This window comes from Calypte anna, chromosome 21 (assembly GCF_003957555.1).
Source record: "Calypte anna isolate BGI_N300 chromosome 21, bCalAnn1_v1.p, whole genome shotgun sequence".
Lineage (NCBI taxonomy): Eukaryota > Metazoa > Chordata > Aves > Apodiformes > Trochilidae > Calypte > Calypte anna.
This window is the reverse complement of record NC_044266.1, coordinates 1-17,424: the sequence shown is the minus strand read 5'-3', so window position 1 is coordinate 17,424 and position 17,424 is coordinate 1. Positions and strand designations below refer to the sequence as shown.

The following is a 17,424-nucleotide window of genomic DNA, read 5'->3' as shown; positions in this document are numbered from 1 at the left end:
TAAGAAGATACACTCAAAATAGCATAGGAACTTCAGAAGAATCAGCATTTCTTAATAAGGTCTTTCACTCATAAGATAAAGGCTCAACATTCTCTTTATGATACAAAATACGCCTTCAAAGTGCTCTTTCTCTAGAGAGGTCAATGCATTATCCAGAGACAATGGAGCACTTGAACCAGTGACCCAGGCAGTTAGTAGAAAGATTTCCACTGACAGCCACAGGCCAGCCTTGCCAACCAAAAGTGTGATGGAAACTGAAGGGAATTAGGCTCTAAATTACACTGCAGGACTTGGTCCTCTCTTTGGCTAGGTGCCACCAATAAAAGCAGCAAATTTGCTGCAAGATACAAACACATTCCTTCAGTATGAAGGGGAACTACTCAGCAGCCCTCATTTCTTGTGACAGAAAAACAAATAACCACACCCCTCCCACCTTTGGAAAACAATGCTTCCTACTTTAAAGAGGAACTATTAAAGCACGTGTCCCTCTAGTTTTTGTAGCAAATCATAAGTATAAAACAAAGTTCAGCAGGTCTACCAGGGTCTCCAGATGGCAGGAGCAGCAGCCACAGTCTTTTGGGCAGGTTGCTTTCTGGCAAACAGGCAGGGTGACAGAGGTGGAGTGCACAGAGCAGGGGAGTACATGACATCTGCACCCAGCTGAGCTTTGCAGAAGTGCTTGATCAGCTGCACCTGAGTTTCCTTCTTGGGCTCATAGTAGGACAGAAAATGCAGAGCTTCCTTGAGGCATCGCAGGTATCCACTGTTGAAGTCCTGCTCTAGAGTCCTGTGAAGGAATGCTAGAAAAGAGAGCAAGAGGCAAACACAGTGAGTTAAGATTGTGACCAAACCATGGGACAGTGATGATTCGTGCAGGAAGTTTGTCACAAGCCTTGCCTGTCTACAAGACAGGCTCTGCACTCACTTTGGTCCTGCAGCTGGCTCTGCTGTTTCAGGTAGCTGACAGCCACTTCCAGGATGTCAGCTTTCTCCAGCTTGGAGTTGGGCTGGTGTCTCTGGAACTCCTTCTCCAGGAGCAGTTTCAGCTGCTCGATGCTGCTGTTAATCCGGTCGCGCCGCATCTTCTCCACCACCGGCTTCCTCAGCTGCAAGAGAGATGGAGCAGATTGTTAAGGGTTTTGAGACCTGACCTAATTCCCTTTCTGATGCCCTGATACACGTGTTCAAAGACATTTTTGTTTTGGAAGGAGAGCTGTTCCCCACTCAGTTTCATTTTATAAAATCTCTATAGCTTATCTCTCCCTAAGCCTTCTGCCTCCCCTCAGACCGTTTTTTCCCTACTTATCTCATCTTTTCCCACAAAGAATTTATTTGCTAGAGGCAGCCCACTGCAGAGAGCACACACCAGCCTTTCCAGTCCTGTCAAGGGCTCTACTTACTTTATTCTTTTCTTTTGGCAGCAGCTTCTCCTCCATGTGGACCATGAGAGTGTTACTGGGAGCCATTCCTAGTGCTCTCAGTCCTGTGCACAGGCCCTTACACTGAGCTGCTGTGCTGAGGAAAAGCCTCTGCTTTGGTAGTTACCAACTGCCTCTATTTATACACCAGGGAGCTTCAGCAGATATGTGAGTCTGGGGATTGCTGGTGTTTCCCACAGCCATGCAGCCAATCCAGGCACACAGCTGAACAATAGAGGAAGCATCTATTAGTGCATGGTACACTGATTGCAAATGCCCCGGAGAGAATAACCTTCTGCCCACACTGACTGGTGGAGTGTGCAGCATGGCTCCTCGAGGTTGCTCCAGGAGCTGGGAAAACCCTGACCCTCCAGCTGGGCACCTGGGATCAGTGGCATTCCCTGAGTCCCTGCATGTGCCAGTTACCTTTGTGGCCTGGAGGTGGCACACTTTTGGGGGAAGGTGAGAAAAGAAAGGGGGCACTCTTGGGGTCAAAATCAACAGCACCAAGGACACTTTACAGCCAACCTCCCAGGTGCTACTGGGTGTATTTGTGTATGTCCATATGCTCATTGTATTTTTAACCAGTGTGCCAAAGTGCTACCAGCCTGAAATGACAGGTTTGTTTGTGTGATGTGTTTGAATGTTCTGGAGAATCTTCAGTCAGGAAGGTAGAATCCTGAAGTGAAGCCTGAGTTTAATGGGCAGTTGGCAGGAAGGAGGGAGGTGTTGCTGAAGTAGCCAGCTTCATGGGTTTTATTGTATGGGCCTGAAAGGGCTTAGCTCTTTGTGAAGGGCAGATGTTGTCCTTGGAGCCCTTTATTCCCTGCCTTGTGGGAAAGCTAGGAGATAAGACATCTCATGAACACTTTGAAGCATTCAAAGGATTATGATGATGAAAGTAAGATACAGCTCGGAGACCCGTGTCCTAGCTTTTTCCAGCTATAGTAAGGTCTCTCCCTCTTTCCTGTATTCTCCTTCCAAAAACTTTTGTCCTATGTTATCCCTTTCCTAGCAAGGTAGCAATGGTGGCAGACCCTGGAGCTGGGAGCTGGCAGGTAGGCCTGTACGAGGACAGTTGAAGATGTCAAAACCCATCTTTTTCCCCAACTCCTGAGAAGCAGCCCTAACCTTTATTGCTGTATTATAACTGATAGCCAGATGGTCTTTTGGGAGTTGGATTCTTTCCCTTTAAATCATTCAGGCTCAAGCACCGTCACTAATGTTGTGAGTAGTTGCAAGGCACACTTCTATTGTCCTGACAAGAAATGTTATCAACAGGGGAAAAGTATGGGAAAGGCAGAGAAATTCAAACCCACACAGCCTGGTGCTAATAACTCCTTTGTGGAGCCTGCACTTCTGTCAAGGCACGATGAACTCACATGGCTTTTTCACCAAGTGAGGCTGAAAAGCCTGTGTTTCACCATGCAGGCAGGGGCTTGGGAGATGTGTATTTACCAGGAGAAAGGGGCAACTTGGGGCAAGGGGGCAAGGGCACAGTTTGACACACTGGGGTGGCCAGCAGCAATACCCACCTCAGCTGCAGCACTGGCTGTCCTGGGGTTGCTGGTTTGCTTCCCCGTGGCTCCGTTTGCTCTTCTGGGAACTGGGAGCTGAACTGTGTCTGTGGTGGGAGGCAGGGCTGAAGGAGCCCTCCTGCTTTGCTGGCATCACTTGGGGATACTGCTGAAGTGGAGAATGAGCCTCTCTGGGGACTGTGCTTCTCTGCAGTAGAAGGGCTGAGGGTGGCCTCTTGCTGCCTTGCAGGGAAGTTTCTTTTCTCCCCATCTGCTGGGAGCCTGGCAGGGATACTTCTTCCCTGGGGTCCCCCTTTGTCATCATGGCTTCCTGCAGAGCAGGGCTTGATGAAACTGTGTGCTGTACCACACATATTGCTGTTTAAGATTCCTGGATTTTAGCACCCCAAATCCCTGCAGTACTTCTACATCCCGTCATCATCCTCAAGCTCTGATGTCTTGCTCTTTGGAAGTGTCTCCTAGTTGAGCTGAACCCTAGTGACCCTTTGACACTTCTGAACTTAGGAACCACTGCTCACTTAGGTGGCCCAGGTGAAGATCACTTCTTTCCACCTAACTTGCCTGCTGTGTTCTGCTCAGGGTGTTTCAGTGATTCTATAATCTACACACTAGATAGTTAAAAAATAGCTTGACAATATATAGGAGGCAGTATTTAAAGAAATTATTCTGCCAAACTTGCTGTTCAGGATTGGCTTCTGCTCCTCCAAGCCAAGAATAATTCTGCTGTCTGTATCAATGGAGTTGAAGTGTAGTGAAATATTCCTCTTTTAGGGGGAAAAGGTTATCTTGCCATTAGATCTCTTGTATAAAACATTCCATTAAATGCCATTACTATAGCATTATCTTGCCTCCTTTACACATTAGAACACTGGCAAAAAGGGCGTCTTTTATTTCTGTGAAGTACATTCTGCACAGGTTTAGCTTCTTTTAATTAGTTTTTCTTTAGATCTAGAATGGTTAATACAGTGCCATTCCCAGGTGGATCAGTGAAGGAAAGTGAACTTTGATCATTAAGAAACATGAGAAAATTTGATCTGCATTTTCAGGGTTGTAAGAAGCAAAAGCAATTTCTGTAGCTGCTTGCGTGGCTGACCCTGAAATAGTCATGCACCAATGGCAGTCTTTCTGCAGTGACTATTCCAAATAATTAAAAATTAAGGAGAATTTATTATTTTTCTGCCCAGCTGAAATTCCCACAAGTCACCTCTCAGCATATTCAAGAGTGCACAAGAGGGATTTATTATTTCCTGGTATATTGACTCTGAAAGGTCTGGGGATTACAGCTGCTTTACACATGAATAGCTGGAGTGTGTTGTACAAAAGGCATGGTCTGTGGGATAATGGGGTTGGATGTGGGAAAGCGCTGACCCTGGGGGAGAGCAGGCTGGTGCCTGATGGCAGGAATCAATTATCTCTCAAAAGAACACATTGCCCCGGGAGCAGGCTTTGCGGGAGCCACCATGTTATGTGTTTACCACCCTTCTCCTTCAAAAACCCACAGAAAACAACCACGGGGTATCCTCTCTCCCTCTGCTCTTCCCGGGGCACTCGGCTCCACCTTGCTGTGCAGCCAGCCCGGGCAGTGCTAGGTCAGTGGGGAGCTCTTCCCAAACCTGTTCCCATCTCAGCAGCAGGGCTGACACGAAGCAACTTCCTGCAGGTGCTACCAGATGGTTTTCAATTTTGCTGTAAAGTGCCCTAAATCCTGCCGACTGCAGTGGGAGAGCACGAGCCCCCAAAGTCCTCTGCAATCTGCAGACCCCAACAGCCAGTCCCCTACTCAGCTTCTGGCCCTGGCAGAACAGCCTGACACTAACAATGGAGTGGAGGGAGCAAGCACAGGAGCTGCTGAGTTCATGCACTTCCATCATTGTTTTGTGTGGTTTTATTTGGAAGTTGGTGGTATTCAGTTCTGACAATGGGCTCAGCACCTCTGAGGATCTAGTATTGCTGCCAACCTGTCAAATGTCAAAGTTTACCTCAAGAAGCAGGCTGAAAATCAGGGATTTAACAAAGCCATTTTGACATTACTAATAAAAATGGAAGCATTTTGATGAATTTTAACCTTTGATTAATGAGCACTTGGACTTTGTATCGATATCATTAATTTTCTCCCCTTATAGAATCATGGGGCTTGGATGTGAAGTCTCACTGCAGGCTGTAAGTATTGTGAGTCTCTCTATAGAAATCCCAAGATTTATCAAACAGGGCTGCAAGGAGAAGGTGTCCTGCAGAGAGCATAGTTCAGAGGAGCAGGTTGAGAACTGGGGAAGTGGTTTGTGAGGTCTGGTCCCAACAACCTCTTGTCACTGACAAGACGGAAATGGTGTGTTTGTGCCAGAGAGGAGGGCAGTCACCTCTCCCCTCACAAGAGCAGCAATTAATCCTGGCTGCATGTCTCAGATTTTCATCACTCATCTCTAGCTAGGGCAGCAGTGGAGAAGGGGGATAATAGTCACAGAGTTCCCTGGTGTCCCCTGGGCCTCATCTAGTTGTTCCCTACCTTGGGAACACGTTTGTAACCTACAGCTGATTCTCCTGCGTGTTCCAGGAAATTTTTTCCCCTTCCCCTTAAGCTCAGCCTGAGTTTTGGGATGTGAGCCCCTTCTAGAATTTCCTTTCTCATGCTTGGTGGCTGTCTGTCACCACACTGCAGAGCTTGGTGGAAGTGTCATGGGGCTCAGTGTCAGGACATGGCAGGTGGATTTTGGGAGGACTGAGGAACATCTTCAGCATGTTCAGCACAGAATAATCACAGCCACTGGGAGGCAGCTGATCAGAATTAGATGGTGTTGGCAGACAGACCTGCACAAGGACTAAGGGCAGCTGTGGACCTTCAGGAGCCTGAATAAAGAAGTTAAAATTTAGTTTACTTTCTAGAGAGAATAAGTTATATTCTGTTGATTAGATTATTATGTATTTCCTGATCAAGAATTTGAGTGAATCTTCCTTTTCAGGCATTTCTTTGGTCTTGAGCAAATTGTACTGAATAACATTTTCAAAAACCACTACTGAACTGGAGCAGAGAGAACTTCTGCATCTGCTTATCTGGGCAGTGCCTGACTCTGAGTGTGGTCCAAATTCTGCCACAAGTTAGGGAGTTGGCTCTTTTTCAGAGATGCAAAAGCAGATTAAAACAAAATGCTTGAGAATCTTTACAAACCAGCTGTCTCAAACAGGCCACTTGGCAATAGAAGCACTGCAGGCAAAAGGCTATTTGAAATATTGAATCTTTGGGTTTCTCCTGTCTTGCCTCATTTTTTTTCCTTTGTAAAACATTGTTCATAATACATCCTTATCTCACAGAGGAGGTTGCTGAGAATTCATTAGCTGGTATTTGTAAGGCACTTTGAAAATGCAAAGCCAGTGCATTATTCTTAGTCTTGTGGATGCTTTCCATGTTATTAAAATCAGGATTTCAGAAAGGCTTATCAGGGATCAAAACAGCATCCCAAACTTGAAAGGAAGCAAGGCTGTTAAACCATCAACTGTTGCCTCCCCCTCCAGCCAGATGTTAAGCCCTGAAGAACTGAAGTGGCACAAGGAATTACTTTCCCAAGTTCCCCCAGCTGGGCTGACAGGCCTTGATCAATGGTTTTCTCCGGGGTAAGTGCTATGCAGATGGTCTACCCAGAGCAAGGTTTCTGTGAAGTACAAAGGGAAGTCAAACACCATTTCTAATTCAGCTTGTAGCATGGCACACTTCCTTTATCCTCTGCCTGAATGCAGTGAATAGGAAAGCAGTGTGGGAAACTGGAAGGAACTCCAAACTCACAGAGTCCATGGGTTTGTAAGACACTTCTGTCCTCAAACCACATCTGCCTGTGACAGAGGGGGAAAAAGAGTGACAGAATGAAAAATCAGATTATAAAAAGTTCATGAAGGGGAAATAAACCCTGAGTAAAAAGAAAAAACTGAAGGGAACTATGCAGACCAACAGAAATTGTGCCAGACTCAAACAGGGGACTGCCAGGCAGCAGCATGAGGAAGGGCTGAGAGGAAATGACAGGGAAAGGAGCTGCAGGAGCAGAATCTTGCTCACCCACAAGTAGGGCCAAAGCAAATTGTCCCACTGAAGGTGGCAGAGATGGTTTTGGCCCATACCAGGATTTTGGAGCCGTGTGTTCTCATTGCCTCTTTAATTTCCCAATTTACCATGTCCTGGGAAACACAGACCCTTGATACCAACGAGGGAGCTTGTGAGCTCAGACACACTTGCAAACAGATAAAGCAGCTCCTCCAGTCTGTAATTGCCCTGGCACGTTAATCTGAATTGCTGTTTGCTGTAGTTTCAATATGGGGTTTAAATACAGGACTGATTGCCTTCTGCCAGCTTGGAGATCCTCTGCTGGAGCTGAGGCATTGCCTCAGTTCAGCTTTGCCAGGAAAAATCATGTGGGTTTTTTACTAAGGGCTTTCCATGGAGTTACTGCCAGAGCAAGAGATTGCTCCCAGGGGTCACTCTGCTGTCAGGCTGCCCGTGCCCCAGGTTCTCAGCACCTCTGTCTGGCTGATCTTTTTATCAGAGCCTGGCCTGCCCCGATATGATGGCACTTACTACCATAAGGCTCTGGAAGTTTGTGTACCTCTGAGTTTCCCACACCATTGCTTAACCATATTCATTCCTGCCACAAAGGAAGTGTGCCTGACTACAAACCACATTAGCAACGGTGCTTGCCTCTGCATTGTGTTCAGTGGGAAACCCTGCTCCCAAAAGACCATCTGGGCAGCACAGATCAAGAGAGGAGCAGTGAGCATCTCAAGACTTGGGAAAGCAGCAGCCTCTTTAAGACTTTCTAAAGACTAACATCTGGCAGGGTTCTTGGGGGAAGGCTGTTGCTAGAGCCATATTTCAAATACGTTATCCAGACCTGGTGTCTTGGGATCCTGAGAAGTTTTCTGTGCAATATTGTGTATGTTTGGAAACATGCTAGAAGGTGTGTAATTCAGAATTCATTGTCCTTAGTGTACAGTCCATTGACTGTTAACTTTATAATAGGTAAGAATTTTTGTTATCACTTTTCTTTAGGATTTCCAACTGAAACAGAAGCAGAGCATCCATGTGGTATAACTGAGCATCTAATTTGTGTTACTCTTCCAAGATGGTCAGTAACTGGCTATTTTTTTCCCCTCACAGACTCCTCACAGGAATGCAATAATGCACAGATTCCTGAGAAGTCTGCTTAGTTTCTTGTGTACTGTGGAGAACTGCAGGGAAACCATCTGACAATTTAAACAGCTTTGTTGGACTAAAACTGTTACGTGACTTGTTGCTGGAAGGGGAAATTACTGCTGTTTTTATAACTGCTTATTAGTGAGTTATTCAGGGGAAACAGAAACTGTCTCTAGCAAAACATAGTGGATCCTGCTGGTCACAGGACTGGCATGTTTCTTCCTCATGCATTTGATAAACAAGCTCAAGAAATAAGATGCTTCTCAGGAATTTCTGTTTCAGAGAATCTCCCCATGAGGGGTGCACAGAGCAAAAGATTGGTTTCAGAGGTGGCATTACATGAGCTCAGAGATAATCCACAAGCTTTGAGGAGAACATGTGAAATGGTGTCACAAAAGCTTTCCCACAACTTGACATAAAAGACTTGGAGCTCAACAGCTGCTGCTCTGTAGGAAAAGAAGGGAGCCTATTCAGGAGCAGCACAATAGGGATGGGAAGGCAGCTCCTGGAAGAGGTCACTGAAGCCTTACCTGGGCTTACAAATAATGAGTTGCAGAGCAAGAGAGAAACCTCTGTGTTTATTCACATTAAAAGACATACATGACCACACATGTATTAATAAATACTTAAGCACACATATACAGGCGTTAATGTCACTTATTACTGTTTAAACAGTGTGAGACTGTGAACTGATCCCCAAGCACTCTGAGATCCTTCTCAAGGGTTTATCTTTCAGGTGTTTGAAAAAAGAAACGAGAAGTGCTTGAGAGTGCTGTAAAGAGGAGTGTAAAGATACCAAGGCTGGGGATCAAAGACTAAGCCAGGAGAAGTTTTCAATAACTGTGTGTGCTTACAATTCAATGTATTTCTTTGCAAAGTGGAAAATCGCTTTTCAGTTTCACGTGGGCAAGCCTGGTGTCACAGTCACCCGAGGGAGAACAACTGGCTCTGGCTTACCGAGAAAACAAAGCCAGTGGATTTAAAGAAATTCTGCTCTTTAACTCAGGAAACCAGAAAGTGCTGGTGTGTGCATGTGGGTCTGTGCCTGCCCGAGCGTGTGCCGGGCCGGCAGGCAGCCCCAGGAAGGGCTTGGTTTCCAGCCCAACTCCTCCGTGCTGCAGGCAGCCCCGGGAACCCCGGGCTGCGGCTGGAATGCTCTTCATCTGCGGCATTAGTCAGCAGCCTTCCCCCGCGGAAGGACGGCTCTTTCCCAGCTTCTGACACGTAATTCCGATCCCAGCCTTTCACGTACCACGCACTCCCCACCTGCTCATCTGGGAGAAGGTCATTATCCCCGGGCTATTCACTGGCAGTGGAGCATGCAAGAATAGATGCTTCTCCCATTGTGCTGCCTATCTCCCGGATTGGCTGGAGAGTGTGGGAAACTCCACCGAGCCGGAGACCCACAGACTCTCAGTGAGGTGGCACAGTATAAATATCAGGCAGGGCCAGCTTCCAGCCGCACGTTTCTCCTGGACTTCCACTCCGAGACCGTCCTTCCTGCAGGCAGATGGCTCCCAGCAGTGTTTTCCTGGAGCCAGACAACCTCCTGTCACCAAAGGAGAAAAACAAAGTAAGTCCAGGCACAGCAAGGCAGCTCGGGGCCAGCTCTCAGCTGCTCTCAGAGCAGTTTGCAGCAGCTGAGAAACTGGTCCACGTTGTTTATTTAGGAGCAGTAGTGGGCAGTAGTCCTGTGAAGTGGCAGAGAGGAGCTGAGCACGGGTCCCTCTCTCTTTGCTTTTTATAGCTGAGGAAGCCGGTGGTGGAGAAGATGCGGCGTGACCGGATTAACAGCAGCATCGAGCAGCTGAAACTGCTCCTGGAGAAGGAGTTCCAGAGACACCAGCCCAACTCCAAGCTGGAGAAAGCTGACATCCTGGAAATGACTGTCAGCTACCTGAAACAGCAGAGCCAGCTGCAGATGAGGAGTGAGTAATAAATTTTATTTCGGTCTCTAGGTTGATGCAGATCTGTGAATTTTATGACTCTGTAGCCATGTACAATTGCTCTAAACTATTCTTTCTTCTCCCTCCCTCTTCTCCCTTCTCTAGCTGCAGGATCCTTCCATAAAAACTCTCAGTTTGACTTCAGAGAGGGTTACTCTAGGTGTTTGCAAGAAGCTTTCCATTTCCTCTCTCTTCATAAAGTACGAACTGAAACACAGACCAAGCTTTTAAGTCACTTCCAGAAGAACCAGTCACCTGCCACAGAGGTCACCTGTTCCCCGGGGATCCCCAGCACCCTGAAACAAGCATCTCCAAAAGACATCAGCACTCTCTGGAGGCCCTGGTAGTCAGGAGAGTCCTTACTGTGTGGACCTTTGCCTTTAATAGTCCAGAGGATGGATCCAGCTCTGATCCTCTTTTCTGTAGGGAATTTTGTTTCCCCTTGTCTTTTATTTATGTGTGAAAAGAATGTCATACTTTGGACTTTTGTGGGATCCTTGGGCTAAAGTTTAGGCATTCTGTTGAGTGGTATTGAATCTGTGTGGTGAGAGCACACAGCACACTGCCCAGAAGGGGCAAATGGCTTCAGACTGAAGAAAGTTGTGTTTGTAAATGTTACTGTTGTGACAGACAAGAATTGCTATAGGGGAGATTTCTCTAATGTTGCCTGTAAGAGCCATCAGCTCTGCTTGGATGTGAGGAGCAACACTCCTTTGCTCACTCACTCCAGAGGATAAATTTATCACCCTTTGGTTCATGCACACTTGAGTCAAATCAACCTCCCTCTGTTTACTTGTAACTTGTACAGCATCAAATACAGTTTGGGTTTTGTTCTGGATTTTTCTCCAGTGACCCTTTCATAGCCCTAGTATATACAGTGTGATGGATGAGCAGAAGCTAGGAAACTATGTGGAATATTTCTACTATTTTGATGCTTTTTTTCAGTTTAGAAAAAGTGTGTGTTACTGCTTTATGTTAAAGAAAACGCAGTAGGTAAAAGGATTGGTCAATGTTATACATTTTGGGTGTAAGCTATGCTTTTTTTAGCATTTTCATTATAATAATGATTTTTATCTGTGTTGAGTGGTTTAATTCATGGTGGATGGTGTTCCTCCCACTGCTGGGACAGCCCTAGGGCTTATATGCATACTGTGTATGCTTCTCTGTCTTTGTAGAGAGCAATAAAATGCATTTGTGTGCAACTTCTGTCTGGGTCCTCTCTTTCTGTGGGATAGTCTGAAAAAGACTAATATGCTAATACTCCAAAGGGGATTTGTTCTGAGGCAAAATGAGCTCATATTTTCACTTACTTGTTATATTCTCATTACTCCTGTCATGTGAGTACCTCACACTCTTAACCCAGAAATTAAGCAAGTGCTCCTATTCCTCAGATTCTCTCAGATGAATCACACCAACCACTTTCTGTAGTCACTGCTCTTCCTACCCACACCAAATCCTCTCCTGAGTGCTGAAGCCCTAAACCTGGCCTCTGGGCTCCCTAGAGGCAGCAGCTGGAATGTCAGTTCTCCTCTCACATTTTTTTCACCTGATAACTGAGAGGAAACAGACTCCAGAGCTGCAGTGCTGTGTACCCTCTAAGGACAGAGGCTACATCCTGCCAAGGAATGGGGTGTTCTGCCACGTTTTAACACTGATTTGTCACATATATACCTTTTATTGCTCGGGGGCTGTGGTAGGAAATACCACTAAGTGATTAGGTCCCTACATGTGCTTTCATTCTGGAGTTCTTGGCAGTAACACTGAGAAGTGATGGGCATTTGGGGATTTGAGGTGTTACGGTAGTATAAATAGGAACAGGAACAGTGACGCGATGTTGGAATTGTTATTCAGGCAGTGAATTGGCTGGGATACAGAGGGCTTGCTATCTAAACTTTTCTAATATGCAAAAGGATTGTCAGAGTATTTAGAATGCTGAAAAGTATTCATGCAGGCAGTATGAACACAATTTTATGAAGCCAATGCCCTTGCCGAGTTTATAAATGGTATTTTAAATTGTTTTTATGTTTATCCACCAGGGGTCACAATGGCTGTAAAATCGCTTTCCCCTCGTAGAACTCAAAGTCAGTTCAAGCAGAATTTGAGGGTTTTTCAAGTTTAGGCTTCGTGGCCTTATGTTTGCTTCGTTTGATCAGGTGTCAGTCAGTGCTGGAAACTTTGTAAAATCTTTTCCACCTCCCAGTTTCTGTATATGACATTTTAATTGTGTGGATGTGGAGGGATGAAAGGGGTCTGCAGGTAGGGATACTGCTGAGCTAAATATTTACATCCTACCCAGCCACAGGAGGCTTTAACTTGGGCTTTAACTCCTTGGTTTTCCCTGTTAGATAGATCAGTGATAGAGCTGCTGATCTCTTGCCTAAGAAGCTGATGCTTTATTAGTTGCCCACAGCCCAAGCTGCTTCTAACAGCAAAAATTCTACAGGAAATGTGGTAACACAAATGAATTTTGACTTTCAAACCATTGCAGGGCAAGGAGAGGCAAGCTCAGACCTTCCTGTTCTTTGAGCACCTGCAGTCATTTTTCAGAGAGGTGAGATCTGCCATGCCAAGGGGACCCTGAAGCTCTGGGAAAGAAGTGGTGGTGTGTAGGCAGCTGCTGGACACAAAATAAGGTGATATTTCAGAAACTCTGTGTATGGCTACAGGTAACTATAGAAAAAGTATAGCTCTTGGGAAATCAGCCTACAAACAATAGAAGGTTAAAGTTTTTTGGAAGTGCTTTGAAATGCCTTTTAAAATTTTGGCTGTGTATGTGCAGATCTGTCCATGAAGAAATACCTTCTGTTAAAGCTATAAGACTACAAATGTTGCTGTGTTGTTTTAAAGTCCCACTAAAAGTCACATTTATAGAAACCTTTACCTGGCATTAATCACAGAAGGGCAAACTGTGATTTCTTTTACCCCTAGCTATTTTTACATAAGAAAGCACACCCACAGTGTTTGCAATTTCATTGTCAAAGTTCTGAAATTAAGGGAAATTGCTTGCATGTTCCTCTGCAACACCTGTGTATGAAGGGTAACTTCTGTTGTGCAGCAAAAAGCTTTCCTGAGCACCTTTCAAGATAAAACCAAAACCCCCAATGGAGAGAGCTGTGAAGAGGCACCTTCAGTGTGTAACATGGCAGCCTTGGGGTAAGTTCTGGCTTTTTCTTACCTTTGAATGACTCAGTCTCTTTGTTGAAGCCCACTTTGGCAGCAGTAGCATCCTGCACCTGTACTTGTGACCCATGTGGCTTTTGCAAACCTTACATCTTTGCAGATCTCACTACTTCTAGCTTACAGAAAACAGGTGTTACTTAGTGCCTTGCTGGCTGCCAAGGACATTGTTTTCTTCCAGAAATGGGAATTGTGCAATTTCTTAGCTGGCAGTAACACTTCTGATGCGGAGCCTGGCTTTTTGGTGGGCAGAGAGCTTGTCCTCCATGTGGTGGTGTTCAAGTTTTGAAGATTCCATTGCTGTTTCTTTCTGCATAATCTGGATCTGTTGATTCTCACCTTGAGAAAGGTGGGATACAGCATCAGGCTGGGATCAGCAGTCTACTAAAATAAAGACAAGTATTTTTTTGGGTGCCTGCCATAGCAGCAGTGTGTTTGTTGTCTACAACAAATGTGTGTTTGATGCAGTCTGGGAAAACTGTCTAATTTTGGTCTGTTCTAGAAACTGGAGCCTGGTTTGTCACCAGGTGGCAGCATGGGAGAAGAAAAGACTTCATTCTGGAAAACATCTAAAACTTTCTTCTTTTCCTAAACATGTAATAAAGCTTCTCTGATGCTTAATTTGCTACGAGTCTAAAATGGAATCAGATCTGCAGCAACACACCTCTGGGTGTAGAATTTTCCACTACGCTGAAGTATTTTCTGTAGGATCTGCTGATTTCCATCTGGTTACATGTATTTGTCCACTCTCACTTATTGATGAGCCTGCTGTGTTGGGGCTGGGGATGAGGATGAGTTTCCATCTTAATTAGAAAGTCCTCTGGCTCCATCTCTGTGTGGGTGTTCCCTCACTGAGGGGTTAAGGTCAGTGAAACTGCTGCTGGCCCTGTCCTCCAGTTGTCCCTCACAGCACAATTCATCTTCTGTGGGCCTTGTGCACAGAACTATGGAAAAGGAACAGTGCTCAGCAGGGATTGCTGTTCCCTGGCTGGTTTGGGCCTCTCTCTCCTCTCTCTCCTTGCTTCCCCAAGGTCACTGGTGGGCGTGGTGGTGCAGGAAGGGTACAGGGCTGCGTGGGACTGTCAGGGGACGCTGTAGCTTGAGCACTGGGGCTGTGCGGGCACAGCCACAAAGTGACAGATGGAAGGAGTCTTCTGCAGGTGTGACCTGGTTTAGGCCAGGATAAAGGTGATTTTCTGTCTTGTACTTTTGCTTTAGCTAAGTCTCTTGTAAGTAGTTGAACTTGCTGAAATTAACAGCAAGTTTCTCAGACAGTGTGTGCTTCTAGGATTGATAACACTTGATGTTTATAGTTACTGCTAGAGACTGGTATGCAGAGCCAAGGACACTGCTCAGCTCTGAGGAAAACATTTTACCGTCCAGGAGGATAAAGAGGTCCCACCTGAGCCCTCCTTTGGGGAGGAACAGACAAGATAGATGCCAGAATTGACCAAACAGAGTATTCCATCCCATATACGTCACACGCAGTATAAATTTGAGGCATCACGAGCGCCAAGCCAGATTTTCCAGACTTCTGGATTTCCTGACTTCCCTTCTTCCCTTCCTTCACCCGGCATCCTGGAAGGATCCCGTCCGTTCATCTGCCTGTGGTCCTGATCCGTGCCAGCCCATATCTGTGTGTTCCTGCCTCCGGTTCCCGACTGCTGCCGACTCCAGGAGTCCAGCCTGGACTTTCCCAGGGCTGCCCTGCAGCCTCGGTGGTGACGTGAGAGTTATTGGGGGAAAGGAGGGAGGAATGTGGTTTCCATTTTCCTGTATATTTGTATATATTTAGTAATTTTTCCTATTTATCATTACTGTTCATTAAAGCTGTGTAGTTTAGTTTCCAACCCATAAGTCTCTCTCCCTTATTCTCTCTCCTATCTTTATCAAGGAGGAGAGAGACATTAATAGAGAGCTTCTGTTATTCGGTTTAATTGCCGGGCCAGTGTTAAACCGTGACAAGGTGGGAGGCCTAATAAACTTCCATGTGCTGTAACAATAACTCGGGATAGAACCTCGCAGGCACATTTTAATTATCCCTCTAGCGGTTGCATGTGCCAGAACTTCTCATGGCACTGCTCCAGCACTTAATGATTTTGCAGAGTAATTAAATTGTCAGCTCTGTGAACCTCCTCCACCTGACCTCTGCATGGCTGTGTGCTGTTTCCCTTGCTTGGCACACAGATACTGTTGCCACTTGCCTGAGCTGCCTGGCAGTCCAGGATCAGACAGCTTTATAGTTCCTCTGTTAAAACTTAAGTGAACAAATATAAGGAAATGCAATTCTCAGAGCCCAAACTGTCCTATGAGAATTGTAATGAAGAACAGTAACTTCTATGGAGGGATTCTATGCAAATCTGAGTGGCTGCAGGACCATTTCTGGTATCTGTAGTACACCTGTAGTTGTTACAGTCCAGTTAAAACAGTTAATAGCACCGGATTACTTGTCACAACTTTGGCTGACCCTTTTTCCATAGTCTCATGCTTTTTATAATTGTGTTTATCTCTGTGACCTTTGGGAACATCCTGGGCCATGCACCCTGCTCCCCAACCATCATTACTCCTGTAAGTGTTACAGTGCAGTGAAGATGTCTGCAGCTGACAAGAAAAAACAGGAGTATGAAATCTCTGAGCAAAATTAAAGCTGCAAGGACTGCCTGTGTTCTGTTACTCCCTGTTGGTGGGAAACCTGCCAGTCCTGTATGATAGCTGCAAATATGTAACAAATATTGTTCATGCTGCCTATCAGTAGTTGGTATTATCCTTTTTTTCCCCTTTTATATATTGTCTCATGGACTTAACATTAAAAAGATCCTCCTCAAATTTACTTCTTTTTTTCTGATATTCTGCTGCTGGAAGATGTAAGTTACTTAATTCTGTCCCTACAAAAGAATTCCAATTGCAGTTTATTCTGAAGTTCTGCTACTGGTGACTTAGTAGGCAAGTTAAACTGCTGAACAGTGTAGTATTTAAATTGTCACTCTCTTCTTAAAAACCCTAGAATTTTCATCATGGCAGGCAAGCTACCTGAACTTGTTGTGACATCTATGTTTTTCAGGCTAGTCTGGACCTAATTGTGAGGGTGAATCTCTGAGCAGGAGCTGGCAGAAGGAACAGTGTTCACAGCACAGCTGAACTCACCCCAGGAGTCCCAGGAGAACTCCTTTTTCTCAGAACAAGCTGAGACAGTGGGTGTCCACTACTGGGGCATTCAGGGGGCAGATATTACAGGCATCTCAAGCCAGGAGGCTTTTCTTGGGGAAACACCTGGCTGTTAAATGTGGGTCAGGACAGAGGACAGAAAGGCACTTTGGCATTACTGGAAATACCACATGGAAACATCAGCTACACAAGGGAAAAAGGTTTTATCCCCTGCCTTGGCTGTACTGGATGAGTGCAGTCTGGTGTGGGAAATCCCAGTAAGTGAAGATGGACAAAATGCAGTTAAATACAGTTTATTTTGCCTGCCACCATACACAAGTAATTAAATAACAAAAGCTGACTTACCAGAGCACTTGACTGTCTTGTAACCAGTCATTTAATGTCATTAAATTAAAATCCTTCCAGTAGGAAACAGTAGTCAGGTGGTCTTCCTATGAAAGATGTGGTAAGAAAGGTGAAACTAACTTCAGTGGCCAGGACAAAGCTCGGACAGCATGGCATACTAAGGAGGGCTAGAGATAACTACCCATAGGCTGACTGTTGGTGGTACTGTGGGTAGGGTTCCATGTGAGGGTTAAGGCCAGCCAAAGTTTTCAGTGGTCACTCTTTGCATTTGTTTGCCAGTCCCCATTGTTCGGACTTTCAGGACCTCATTCAGCAATAAGGGAAAATGGCCACTTCGGGATGGTATATTCAAGGTTTGTGGTAAAACGCAAACGCGTAGGCCGAATGTTGGTGGTGCTGTGGGTAGGGTTCCATGCGAGGGTTAAGGCCAGCCAAAGTTTTCAGTGGTCACTCTTTGCGTTTGTTTGCCAGTCCCGGACCGTTCGGAGACAGTGCATCTGACGCGTAGGACGAATCTTAACGCTGTTATGTGAGGTAACAAGGGAAAAGTGTGAGTTTGCAGAAGCGAATAGCAGGGTGATTTGGAATTGACAGAAGCAGCTTAACAAAAGGTTTTGTATTTACGATCCTCACAAATAAGAAGAGGTCTCAAACATATCTTT

The 17,424-nt window shown here is 45.6% G+C and overlaps 2 protein-coding genes across 2 annotated transcripts; one reads left to right on the top strand and one right to left on the bottom strand.

The window, feature by feature from the left end:
* Positions 1-480: 480 nt before the first annotated feature.
* Positions 481-1,478, bottom strand: LOC103537409 (transcription factor HES-5). The gene is made up of 3 exons (XM_008503697.2): positions 1,401-1,478; positions 926-1,106; positions 481-800 (listed from the first exon to the last, which is right to left on the bottom strand). The coding sequence occupies exons 1-3, from the start codon at positions 1,464-1,466 to the stop codon at positions 535-537; spliced, it is 513 nt and encodes a 170-aa protein (XP_008501919.2). The 5' UTR covers positions 1,467-1,478; the 3' UTR covers positions 481-534.
* Positions 1,479-9,183: 7,705 nt separating this feature from the next.
* LOC103537323 (transcription factor HES-5) lies at positions 9,184-10,634 on the top strand. Its single transcript, XM_008503590.2, has 3 exons — positions 9,184-9,702; positions 9,877-10,057; positions 10,181-10,634. The coding sequence occupies exons 1-3, from the start codon at positions 9,640-9,642 to the stop codon at positions 10,420-10,422; spliced, it is 486 nt and encodes a 161-aa protein (XP_008501812.1). The 5' UTR covers positions 9,184-9,639; the 3' UTR covers positions 10,423-10,634.
* The last annotated feature ends 6,790 nt before the right edge of the window (positions 10,635-17,424 follow it).

Bases quoted from the DNA above. Each gene is read 5' to 3' on its own strand.
- LOC103537409 (XM_008503697.2), bottom strand. From the start codon at position 1,466: ATGGCTCCCAGTAACACTCTCATGGTCCACATGGAGGAGAAGCTGCTG. The intron at 1,107-1,400 runs GTAAGTAGAGCC...TCTCTCTTGCAG, and splicing joins TGCCAAAAGAAAAGAATAAA to CTGAGGAAGCCGGTGGTGGA. The intron at 801-925 runs GTGAGTGCAGAG...TCTCTTTTCTAG, and splicing joins GAGCCAGCTGCAGGACCAAA to CATTCCTTCACAGGACTCTA.
- LOC103537323 (XM_008503590.2), top strand. From the start codon at position 9,640: ATGGCTCCCAGCAGTGTTTTCCTGGAGCCAGACAACCTCCTGTCACCA. The intron at 9,703-9,876 runs GTAAGTCCAGGC...TGCTTTTTATAG, and splicing joins CACCAAAGGAGAAAAACAAA to CTGAGGAAGCCGGTGGTGGA. The intron at 10,058-10,180 runs GTGAGTAATAAA...TCCCTTCTCTAG, and splicing joins GAGCCAGCTGCAGATGAGGA to CTGCAGGATCCTTCCATAAA.